The 12738-nt window shown below is 49.7% G+C and overlaps 1 protein-coding gene across 1 annotated transcript in view; it reads left to right on the top strand.

Moving 5' to 3' along the window:
• LOC149360689 (endothelin-converting enzyme 1-like) overlaps positions 1 to 12506 on the top strand; it is a 51489-nt gene extending 38983 nt beyond the window's left edge. Inside the window, exons 6-9 of the mRNA XM_089567895.1 lie at positions 1501 to 1820; positions 3577 to 3711; positions 8987 to 9556; positions 11315 to 12506. Of these exons, the coding sequence (XP_089424021.1) occupies positions 1501 to 1820; positions 3577 to 3711; positions 8987 to 9556; positions 11315 to 12506 (2217 nt within the window). The remainder of the gene's footprint in view (positions 1 to 1500; positions 1821 to 3576; positions 3712 to 8986; positions 9557 to 11314) is intronic.
• The last annotated feature ends 232 nt before the right edge of the window (positions 12507 to 12738 follow it).

Below are 12738 nucleotides of genomic sequence, written 5' to 3'. Positions count from 1 at the left end.
CGCGTGTATCAAGGCTGCATTTCTACGCTGTCCCCCTTGGTAATACGACAGCATCAGAGCTGTTGCACCAAATCGCTGCCGATATCCGAGGCGAAATTCTCTGATTGCGGGAGACAGGTCACGTGACACGTGGCAGGTGGAAACCTGCAGCCCACCGGATTGTGAGGAACATGTCCACCGTGGCAGGTGCCAATTAAATTAATGATTGGTTGAGAGAGATCACGTGATCTTGCGACACTTGTGACGTCATCAAAACCTTGCCTCCGAATTGTGAATCTAAAGCAAAAACCAAAAAAAAAAGTTATACACGCAAATGTCGGCACCGTAACAGCATAGGGGATACCTACAGCTCGCAGTCCGGCTATGGTGGCTGATCGACCTACTATTGCAAAGCTGACCAAAACACACGCAAAGGTTGCAAGCGAAGCTGCGACACATGTGAAATCTAATGCTAACGGATTCCACCCTTAAGTTGGTTTATGCGTCCCCATAGTTCTTGATGACCATGACGGAGCGTTTAATTTCTCCTGTTTTTGTTTCTGATTAGCAATCGTTTTCATCATTTCTGGATCTCTCCTATGCACTTCTGCGCCGGTATCAGGTACATTAACGCAAGAACGCTTGGTGAATTCTTGGTGGCCATGCAGTGCGCGGCCCAGCCATTCTTTAAGTACACTTCCGTGCGTCCGATGCTCTCTATCGCTGAGCGGACGATTTTTACTGATATGTGCCTAAAATAGACTGCATGGTCTGAGCCACGCACGGTGTCGCAAACTTTTCTTTCTTTCTATATTCAAAGCGAGTTCGCCCACCGGACGTGAAAGTATTCGTTCGAGACGATAAGGCTGCGAAAAGTTCATCGAAAGCTAGAAAGGTAAGCAAATCCACCGTACAGAACACACCATTGTGTAGCATTAGCTAGAATGGATAGCGAGGGTCAAGAGCGTAATGACCTGCATCTTCAAGTGTTTCACTGCTTTACACGGGTACCTCCGTTGTACACGGGTACGGGTGAGCTACCATAAAAAAAAAAGCTCTTGTGGAAGGCCTGTGCGGTCAAGCTGCAGAAAGCAAATGCAGAGAACAGTCTCCTCGACATGGTGCCAGATTCGCACACTCCTCTTCGGTCATGATACATGTGAAGCAGCTTACCTTCAGGGCTAATCGGTTATTCTCCCTTAAAAAAAGTAGTCTTACGCTGTCACCACGCGGGTAGGAAATGGTAATGCCTGCAGTAAATTAACGGCATTTACCGCGCAGCCTGATAGAACAACTTGTCCTTCTAGAAGCTAATGCGAATTACTGATATCACTAAAGTTTCGCCGTTCCATTACCGCAGACAACACAAAAGCTGTAGTTCTTAGCGGGTGCTGAATGGTACCTATGAAGAGAAGGAGCCATGAAATGGGCATCACTTGTATGACTGACAATACGTTGTTCTCCAGTACACATGCATTCTGTAGCCCCCCTTCTCTCTCCCCCTCTCCGGTGGAATGGCAGGTGGCGGCCCCCAAGAAGAAGGCCCAGTGCGTGTACGAAGAAGGCCTGCACGACCTGCTCACCAGCCTGCCCACCATGGCTTCCTCCTCGTCCACGATGCACCAGCTGAACCCGGGCCCGCAGCTGACACGCGTGCAGCGCGAACACCTCCTCACTGCGCTCGAAGCCCTGGCCTGCCTCATCTTCGTCGTCATGCTGTGCGTCTTCTTCTTCTACGGCGTCACCAGGACGAAGCCGATATGCCGCACCGACGTGTGCCGCTCCTACGCAAAGGTTCGGGAGGAGTTAAAGGCGCCCGTGTGCTCCGGCTCCAACTCCCGGTTTGCGTGCAGATCAGCTGAGCCTGTAAACGTGTCGAGTAGATTGTTTATGGGCGATGGGGCTTGTACTGCTGTCCTGGTCACGCTAACCCCATCCAAGGTACCGACATCTCTGTAGTTAGAGATTGAGGAGCCGAGTAGGGTGGCTCAAATAGCAGGAACTAATAGTTTCGTCTGTTAGTGCTGATGTGTGGATGTGTGGACATGATCTGGAACCTTGGTGACTCCATGGAAACTTTCGAATAGCGCAATGGCGCCCACCGTTCGGTTGGGAGACATGGCCTTTAGTGTACACAGGTTATGGGGCCATGTCCTTTGAACTTGAAGAATCTAAATTTTCTATTCCTGCTTTTACTACTCCTCCATCTTCAGCACGTGGGATTGACTCAGTGTGCTAATGTGGAGTGACTGAATGCTTGCGAGTGGATGGGTTTCAAAATTTCACCGCATACTAAAGACACGGTTGCAGTGTAGCTGAGCGCACCAACGCTTGTTCAAATGATTACCAATGAACGGACTGGTGTAACATAATTAATTGGTTACAGTGAGGCTGAAACTAGAGCTGAAGCTTCGCGCTTTCTCACAAGTTTTGCCATTTTGGTTGTACTTTCTTGCAATTATGGAAAAGGAGGTTCCAGGAGGAAGTCAGCATGAAAAGGTGATGCTTACACCTTCTGAGAAGAGACAAGTCTTATTTTGGCCGGCGCATGTTCGTCCTGGCTCCAGCGTAGTTTGCACACGCGAAGGCCAAATGAAAGCGGGCAGCTGAGGAATGTGCCTCATGCCAGTGAAAAAAAAAGCTCCGGGACCGTTAACTTAGTCTTCTTTCATTTGTCACAGACCATTATGAATTCAGTTCTATGCGAGCACGAGTAGATTATTTTATTCGTGTGTCGCCGAAACGCGCTTTCAACGGTGGAGATGGGGATGAAACTTCGTATGATAAGGCGCCTTCAGAAGAAACGCAGCTGTTTGAAGACTGCAACAAGTTGCGAAGTAGCGAGAAGGAACACTGTCCGCTGCTCTGTTTTCCGGCTTCTTTAGTTATGCAAACATCGGCTGTGATACCTGAGCTTCAATAAGGGGAAAAGAGGTTTAAGCCTTTGAGGCGCAGCATTACTTGGTGCGACCCACTTCGAGCCTAGTGGACGCGGCTGAACGTGCTTTATTGCCACCGGCTGCTGTTTTAGCCAAAAGGTGCCAACAGCGTGTCTAAATGCTCTTCAGATATTTCAGGATTTCTTGTGGACAAGCAGAAAATGAAACTGGCTGAACCTGACTTTGTAATGGCTATAAATGCATTTAGAGAAAAAGAATATGCAACACTCTTCCTGTAATCAGACTGAGGTACCAGTTCAAGTATTCCCTGTGGCTGACATGCATTTAAATCTTTTAACTGTATTGGGCGTCTGAGAGCTCGCGCTTCACATTTTGCATGGCAAATGAGGGAATAAAGATATAACGCATGAATGAATGAATCAATCCATTCATCAAGAATCAATCCATTAATCAATTACTTCGTGAATCAAAGCCCACCTGTCTGAAGGATACCGGGCTCGCGGTATAATAGTCGCAATAATTTACTCGTAGTCATAACTAAATGGACACATTTTCAACGCAGTCTGCTACGCTAGAGTGTAGCGTCTGTTCTTCTTCTTAGAGGGTACTGACGAAAAAGGGAAAGCACTACTACCATTCCTTTGTACTGACCGCGCCTTTTGACGGGCACCTTAAAGGGTTTTGTTCCCCTGTACAGACCGAGCATGGTTTTGCAGCTTCTCTTGGAAACGCTGAACGTTTCGGCGAACCCCTGTGAAGATTTCTACAGCCACGTCTGTTCGAGATGGGACGCCCAGCACTTCTACACATTGAAGGAGGGCATATACCAGAAGTACGTTGCAACGTGCTCTTCTCGTGGCTGGCTCAACTCCCCGCTTCAAAATAGCATGCTAATAGAGGTATGCGGGAATCTGAGTTCACACGGCCGCGACCCGTTCAAGGAAGGGCAGCTTGACTGGCTACGCCGGTGTTAGTGGCGATATGGTATGTGGCGGTGACCACAAGTGTCATAAAGACAGTGAGGTAAGCTGAGCTCTCGGGATAGGTTAATAACTCGTCATAGGCTGTGTAAACTTCCAGTTGCTGTCATGTTAATTTTCACAGTTATGGTAACTGCATTCATGAATTACATGCTTCATTCACGAGATGAAGGCGGATATTAAAAATTGGCAGCGGTTTAACTTTGTTATACCTGGTGAGACGAGCAAAATGTCTTGTTAAACAAGGTTACACCTTGTTTCGCTTGATCGGTCTGCCTCCATGGCGTCGCGGAGCGCGACGGAGTACTGGAAGCGAGCCCAGCTGCCGCCTTTTAATTGCGCGTCACGTGGTTAAGAGAGGAAGAGTCACGTGATCAGGCGAGCGGCGAGATCCGGCGCGGCGGCGAGCTGTAGCCAACCACGCGATATGACGTCAGACTACAACGCTAGCCAGCCACTTGCACACTGAGTGCAAGTGGCGCAGGAATGAATTCTTTTTTGATTGAAGTAAGGCAGCAGTGAATTCAATTATCAATGAAGATGGAAGCAATGGATTCCTATAAGATGCGGTTTTTGACACATTAGGACACCATTCCTCTGCCCTTTTTTTGTCTGCCTGCAGCATTTCCTACTTCGTGTTCTCAAAAGCTCACTTGTATAACATGTATAACATGCATGCAATTGCCTACGCGGGCAATAAGCAACGTGCCCTATGCGCAGTCATCTATGAAGTGCACGCTTGTAAAGACGTAGTCTCGTTTAATTGGTATTAAGGTCAGTGTTAACTAAATTGCTATCAAAGTGAGCTCTTTTTTTGTAGGCCCACACGTGGAACCAGAGAAATATTGCTTGCGAGCGTATATCGATACTGCTACGTGACGGCAAGCCGAAAAACTAGACGTGATGATAGGTGGCAATGATATGATTTAGTAGCCGCGGGCTTAGCATGAGCGCTCCTGCCTGTGTCACAGTCCGCTTCATCGTCTTCTAGTCCGTCACATACCTAGGGTTCGCCGAGCGATAGTCGAGAATGCGGGATCGTACAATGTCAGTGCCGATGAAACGCTGTACGCGGCAATGGGCTTAGCAGATGTGATGAATAGAGAAGAGAAGATAAACGAAGATAAACGAAGATAAACGAAGATAAACACTCAAAAGACTTACCCATCAAAACCGACATAATCATCAAGCACGGTTACGCCAACGTCAATCACCTTATAGCACTGTGGGCCAAGCTGTATCATATCCCGACTACGTATACGCTCCGATAAACCCTCCCTCGAAGCCGCCATTATGGAGGTTGAAGTCAGAGCAGCCCTCATCTAGCTCCGAAACTCAACCCCTGGGAGGACCAAATCACAAATGTCATGCTCAGAAATCTAGATGACCGTTCGCTTTCACTTCACACCGAGTACTTCGATGAGTGCTGGGAAAGGGGGGCGCTACCTGCTGAATGGGAGCACCGGAAAATAATTTTCATCCCTAAATCAAATTATCCCATTAATGCCGAAAAACTCCGTCCCATTTCACTGACTTCGTGCCTGGGCAAACAGAGCATGTCATCCTCACCCCTCTCACGCAACACGTGGAATCCCATGGACTATATCCCCATACTATGGTAGGATTTGGAGCCCATCTCTCCGCACAGGACACCCTGCTGCAGGTTTCTGACGCTATCCTCAATGACATGCTACATCACACCAGAGCAATCCAGGCAGTCGACTTCACAAAAGCATTTGACAAAGTTACGCACAGCGCCATCCTGCAGGGCATCCAAGAGCTGCAGTTGGGGCCTAAGACCTACAACTATGTCCGGGCCTGCTTAAACGACCGCACCACTCCCTGCATATAGATGATATACAGACCCCCTCCTTCACCCTTGGTAACATCGGTACCCCGCAAGGGGCGGTGGTATCTCCCTTCCTCTTCAACCTCACCTTCATCCCCCTGGCCAAGGCTCTCAGCCGCGTCCCGCACTTAGGATACGCACTTTACGCGGATGATATAACGGTTTGGTTCACATACGGCTCGGTTGGCGACATAGAATCGACTCTTCAGGAAGCAGCCACAACTATAGCTACTCACGCGGCAAGCATTGGTCGTGAATGCTCCCCCGCAAAGCCAGCACTCCTCATAATCCGCCCGCGGTGCGTCCCTACCGCCCCCATCACTATTTACCTGCATGACACTCCTATATCACGAACATCTATTCTCCGCATTCTTGGCCGGCATTTACAGGGCACGGGGAAAATCAACCTACCCTGAAAGCACTAAAACAGTCAACTTACTCTGTCATCCATCTTTATAGAAGGGTTTCACATTTACGAGCCGGTCTAGACGAAGCAGACAATCTCAGGGTGCTGCATGCTTATGTGCTTACTCGCATTCTTTACGCCACTCCTTACCTCAACCTCTTCTATGCGGATAAAGATAAGATAAATGCTCTAATCACCATGGGTACCAAAGCAGCGCTCAACCTACCAAAGAGCACTAGCTCTTCGGTAGGTTATTAAAATTGTGCTTAAAACAGGCCCTTAAAATTAGGAATGCACAACACTATACAAGAACTTACAGATGCACATCGCCACACACAGTACCTTCGTCTGGCTGGCACAGAAACAGGGCGATACATACTGGATTTTCTAGGAATTCGCACACCCGCACACGCTACAGACTTAATCTCCCTCCCTCGCGCCATACACGCCGCGCTTATCCTCAAACACCTTCCTGAGAATTTCCGCCCTGAATACCATCAATCACGCCGAGTCGCGCGAGCCAAAGCTCTCCAAAAAGAATATGGCATTTCAGAGGATGTGCGCTGGGTGGACACCGCGTGTGGTACAGACCGTTCAGTAGCTGTGGCTTAGCATCCAGCAGCCCCTCCCACCTACCCATTTCACAGAACCCCCCTGTACCCCGGAAGAAGCAGAGGAAGCAGCTATAGCAAAAGCTATTGCCCAAACCAATGCGGCTTATCAAGTTTGCGAATCCAAAACAGCCATTCTTCACTTCGTCCGCGGTTGCGTCCATCCCTCCGCGTGGCAAATATTGAGAATGCTCACCCGAATACGCCTAAAGAATAGGCGTATTGAGCTCGTGTGGGTGCCGGCTCACTGTGGCAATCCCGGAAATGAGATCACCGATAACATTCCCCAAGGACTTATTTTCCGGGCAAATGGCGACCCCAGCCGGGATTTCTCGGAGGAGGGGGGACGCACGCTCTCAGCACTGACTCAACAAGCACGTCTCTGCCTTCGACTCTACTCCCCTCCCCACCCCCGCCTATCCCACTCCCAACAAATCCTCTGGAGGCTACTCCAGGCCCGAACTCTCCTACCCCTCAGCTTCTATCCTACTTCCGCCCTGTTTCCCCAGAGTGCAGTCAGTAGAGAATCGCACGCCACCCTGGTCCACATCCTCTTCGGCTGCCCTGCTGATTGTCCCCCGCAGGGACAGCCCGCCATCGGAACATTGGAGGAATGGGAGGCCCTCCTTGCATCGCAGGACCCGAACACGCAATTTCGCTTTGTGAACGGGGGTGCCAGTGCGATGACCCTATTTGGCCTGGACTCATGCGCGTAATGTGAGGGCAGTGCGGTGGCCCTGAGCTCTTGCACGATCCTAACAAGCTCGCATAATAAAGTTTTCCATCTATCCCAACGGCAAGGGCGGGGGTACTGATTTCTCATGTGTGGGTGGGTGGTCAGTGGTGTCTCTGCTCAGTGGCGGTGGTCTGGGTCAAATGGGGTCGTAGGTCGCCATGTCTACTAGGTTCTTATGTGTGGTCGTCTTAGGGTGGGGCGGAGGAGGGCGGCAGCGTCGGGGCATACCTGCCAGGCTGGCGAAGCGCCGGGAGGTGCGAAGCCACAAGCACTCCACAAAAGACCTCGGTGGACAGGAGGCTCCTAACCTCCTGGGCCGGGAAATGGCGAAGGTACCGAGCACCTTACATCAAATGTTACGTGACGGAAAGCCGAAGAGCTAGACGTGATGACAGATGGCGATGATATAATTTAATGGCTGCTGACCTAGCACGAACGCTCCTGCCCATGCCACTGCCCGCTTCACTGCGTTTTAGTCCGTCACATTATTACGCTGCATGTGATCTCACTATGAGGTGAATTCTACTTATTTACGCCTTAATGTTATGATCCTATCAGACATTTTTCTTCAAAGCATGATTGCAATTTTAATTTGTAACTACAAACGTGTCGCACGAAGACTTTTAATGTAGTAAAAATTTATGCAGTAAAAAACTAGATTTTAGCAGCAGAGCTCGAAATGCGCTGGTGAAGTATACATTTTTTCCTCATGAAGGTTATAAACCAGCTACGTATATTATTAATAATCTGGCTGCTAAAATCTGGTACTCTACTTTCCGACACCCACTAGGCATGCTGGTTAAATGATCGGCAGAAAATGAAAATTCATAGCAAAGATTCAATCTGCCAAAGTTATGGGACTTCTACGACCAGACTGCCTTCGGCAATTTTTGTGAAACATGAGATACAAAATAAAACATGCTTTGTGACTTGAATATGGTTCCTGATCTATCTGTTGCCAGTAATATCAAGTCATCAAGTTGTGTTTGATTCACGATAAACGTAGCTATTGGCGGCAGTTATCTGATATTGTGCGGTAAAAATAGTATCAGGGGATACGCGCTACACGCTGAGTGCAAGTGCGGCAGGAATGAATTGTTTTTTGATGGAAGCAATGCAGCAGTGAATTCAATGAAGCAAAGACGACTAACTAAGTGTCGCCATAGAGGCTAAGCGGACTAAGCGTCAGTATAGAAGTTTAGTCTCATTTTTTGCTGTCCCTCGCCGTGGCGGGCCCATCCACTGCGTCTCAAGGAAAGGCAACAGTGCCAGCGTATATCTCTGGTTTAATTTTTTTTAATATTTGAATTTGCTGCCTGACCACCTAATCCACTAGTCATTTCCCACCCAGTGCAACCACATAAATGGGTGCCTGTTTTTGAGGCGGCTGTGTAGAACTTACAATGGCTACTATCACTGAGCATTTGCCAGGCTTTCACAATAAAGCACCGGGGTTGCAGGCACTCGGAAAAGTTCGGCGATTGGCATTTAGCACGCCTGACCACCGCAGTTCATCATTATGCAGGTTCATCCAACGCGTCTCCGACAGGAACCTCCACACTGCCGTGCCGGCGCAGAACCAGAGTGCGGTGCAAAAGGCCGCGCAGTTCTACCAGTCGTGTTCCCAGATTTACACGACGGGTGGCGAGCGAGAGCTGAGCATGGTGAGACGCTTGCTGGCCGACTTCGGTGTCTTCTGGCCTCGGCTGAGCAACGCCTCCAACCTGCTCCGCATCTGCTTCGCAATGTCCGCTGTCCTGGACTGGGCACCCGTCATCCTCTTTTCGCTGGCACGCCCAGGGTACATCGTGGTGACGCCGGCGCCCTTCTACGCATTCCTGCTCGGGCGGAGGCGAGCCACGGTCGGCAGCGGTATCAATGACGGCCGCGAGTACAAGTCCTACTTCAGGCACATGGTGGACACCTTCAGCCAAACAGGGCCGTCCACCGACGTCCTCTCCTACGATGACTTGCTCGCTATGGAGACTCAAGTAGTGCCGGTGCTACAGCAAGCGTACGCTGCTGCAGACGGCGGGATTATGAAAAACGGGACTTTCGACGACATCCTCAATCTGGCTGGCGAAGCCATCCCGAGGTGCGGCACGTTTTTGCCTAATTATTTCAGAGTTTAAATTGATGTACTTTCTAGGGCGGTTATGTTTGGCTTGCATTTATAGCCCACAAACAGTGATATGCTAGTATTGAAAAAGAGTAGCTTGTTGGGCCAGTTAGTGCATGGTAAGTAGAAAACCAGCGGAAAGGACGCGTTCACAAGGAGAAGTAGTACACACGACAACGCTACTTTCATTGCACTCCCACCTGGGCAGGCTTGTAAACATTTGTATGCTATCATTTATTTGGTTGTTTATGAATACGCGAGCACTAGAAGGATGTGTTTAGGCGAAAATGGCGACCTCTTCTGCCGGTATCCAGTGGACGGTAGCACTTAAGATCTTAGTATACTACCCATACAAACCTAGTATATTCTAAGGTTCGTTATATCCAAGATAGTATACTATCTTGGATATAACGAACCTTAGAATGCCATGATGGATAACGTTTTTTTATATGTTAACATCACATATAACGAAACTTAATATGAAATTGTGATGTAAATAACTTTTATATCATACCCTCGGGTATAATAAACCTATTTTACCGTCACGCTCGTAAGCAAGATGTTCTCAATGTGATTACGAAACGAGGCCGCGAATAGAACAACTACAGTCCTGTCTTGGCGCGAACAATTCTCAAGAGTTGCTCATGCGTCGTACCTATAAGCCATAGCTGCAAGGGTGCAGAAACTGCGGTCCATTAACGTGGCAGAGGCAGCCATGCTCAGCGCAGCTTAATGCACGCGTAAATGAATGCAACCAGATATTTTGGCTGAGATTTCTTGCCCGGACAAGCAGTAATGAAAATTACATAGCGTGTTCGATTTCAGTGTCCTTTGAAGTTCCTTGTGACTAGAGGAATAAATTCCGCTCTTACTTTTGTTGGTAATAATGTTCCCTCGAGCTAAAGGGTGATGTTATATTTGTTTCAATTACTGTTTTATGAGGCATTTTAAATGAGCACTTGTTTGCTCTCAATGGGAGCGCACTTTTTCAGGGCGATATGTTGCATCATAGGTTTCTTCGCGTAGTTCTACATCAGGGTCGTGCCCAGCACCTATCGCCATCGCGGAGCAAGGTTATAAAGGGACCACTAGGACACCTTTTACGAGATCACCCATTATTACCCACTTTACCACTGCCTTTACGCACCGCCAATAGATCCCCATCTCGCTCACTCAAATTCGTAGCGCCAGCTCCAAACGTAGGCCTTCCCAAATCCCACAGTTCTTTTGAATATATACCCAAGTCTCTACTCTCCCAGCTGCAGATTCCGCGCCCCGGTAAGCTTCTCCATCCCACATCATGTGGGCCTGCCCAATCACCCCCTTCCCCTTAATGGCTACCGAGGAGCGGTAGGATGCCACGCTGCGCCGCACAGAGCCGTGCCCTCAGGCTCGGCTCGTCGAGCTGTCTGACTGAGTTGCCAGACGCATAAGCTCTTGGCCATCCGGCGGGGTTGACCTGCTACCTTTTGAGGGGCTCCGCCCTCTTCACTCAATCAAAAAGTCTATTGCTGGCTGTCGGTCACTGTGGTATCCTTGCCTAATATTATTGGTCTTGTTCTGGGAAGCCCTATACATCACTCCATTAATTAAGGTTAAAAAAGTAAGTGGTCTTCAAGTCGTAACGCTGACATACTTCTTTGCGTGCCGCTTTCGACTGTCAGCGTAACTATTCTTTGCAACAACAAACGTTGTCGTTCTGATTCACGACGCGTGACATTCGTCACTGCCCAGGTCCAAATGGAAGGATGAGCTCCGTGAGAACTTCAAATCTGTCAGCCCCAACGACACCACGGCGCTCAGGTTCGTCATCGACAACGTCTTCTTCTTTAGCGAGTTTTTCGCTCTGGTGGGCAACCTGAGTGAGTCCCAGATGGCTTACTATGTGGGCTGGGCCACCGTGCAAGGACTTTCTCTGCTGACCAAACCCGAGGTCATCAACTTCTACTACCCGTCCCGCAGCGAAGCTCTTCAGGGTCACGTGCTGGCTTGCGGGGCACTATCGCACCACTACATGGGTCTGGCCTTCTACGCAACCTACATCAGAGAAGAATTCTCGGCTCACGCGGTCGCCGACGTGACCGCCCTAGTGAGTCGTGTGCGTAAGTTCTTCCGGGAAGGGTTCTCATCGTCGGGGGCTTTAAAGGAGTTCATCGACAAGAGCCAGCAGTCTCTGGAGCAGAACACGCCATTTCCGAGCACCTCAAGTGCTCCGCTCAGCTTCGTCACCGAATCCCAGGAGGGACAGCTGAACGGGCTCTTCAAGCACTTTCCGGACCAGAAGCCAAGCATTTTCGACAACATCCAGAGTGTCGCTGCCGCAAGGCGAATGACGCCGGCTGATACACGCGCGGCAAATTTCCGTTGGAACGGCACGGTGCGTTTATACTACCTCACCGAAGACAAACGCTTCGAGCTTCTGCCCACCGCTTTGGAGCCGCCCTTCTACAGCGCCGAGGCACCACCGGCAGTCAAGTACGGGGCGCTGGGGTCCGAGATCGCGGACGCCATGGCCGCCCTCGTCTCCATGCTGCTTCGCGATGCTGATGAGAACACGCGGGCGAGGGTCTACGCCGAAGCCCTGTGTCAACGTAGCCCTTCCGTCTTCTCTGCTACGGCGGCAACCCCCAAGAGGCCCGGGTGGCCCCATATTTCGAGGCGAGAGCTTGCCGAGAGGGTCATGTCCCTAACCGCGGCGTTCAGAGCCTTTCTCGATGCCACCGACGGCGGCTATCAGTACAGACTCGATGGCTACGAATCGCTGACGGGGAGGAGGATGTTCTTCATCTTCTGGTGCATGGCGCAGTGCGGCGCCTCCGACGGGAAGCACAAGTGCCAAGACCCTCTGAGGCTTTTCCGTCACTTCGCCAGAGAGTTCGGCTGCAAGGTTGGAAGCGCCATGTCCACAATGACAGAATGTACCTGACATGGGGACCATTGCTTTACGTTTTTTTTCTGTTTGTCGGGCGGATGAATTTTTCGCTTTTATTTTATAAGCGTTGTCACTGATGATAGCCTTTTATTATGGGTGTTTCAACACTGTTATGACCTTAATGACGCTTTGCTGTTTTTGACTGTGCTTGCTTAAGCCAACATTTGCCTGCAGAAATCTCAGCTGTGGTGGGACGGTGTGTACTGCAGTATCAAAGTTTCCTGGT

Source organism: Amblyomma mixtum, chromosome 2, assembly GCF_055824585.1.
Source record: "Amblyomma mixtum isolate Tamu chromosome 2, ASM5582458v1, whole genome shotgun sequence".
NCBI lineage: Eukaryota > Metazoa > Arthropoda > Arachnida > Ixodida > Ixodidae > Amblyomma > Amblyomma mixtum.
This window is presented reverse-complemented; position numbering and strand designations above follow the sequence as displayed.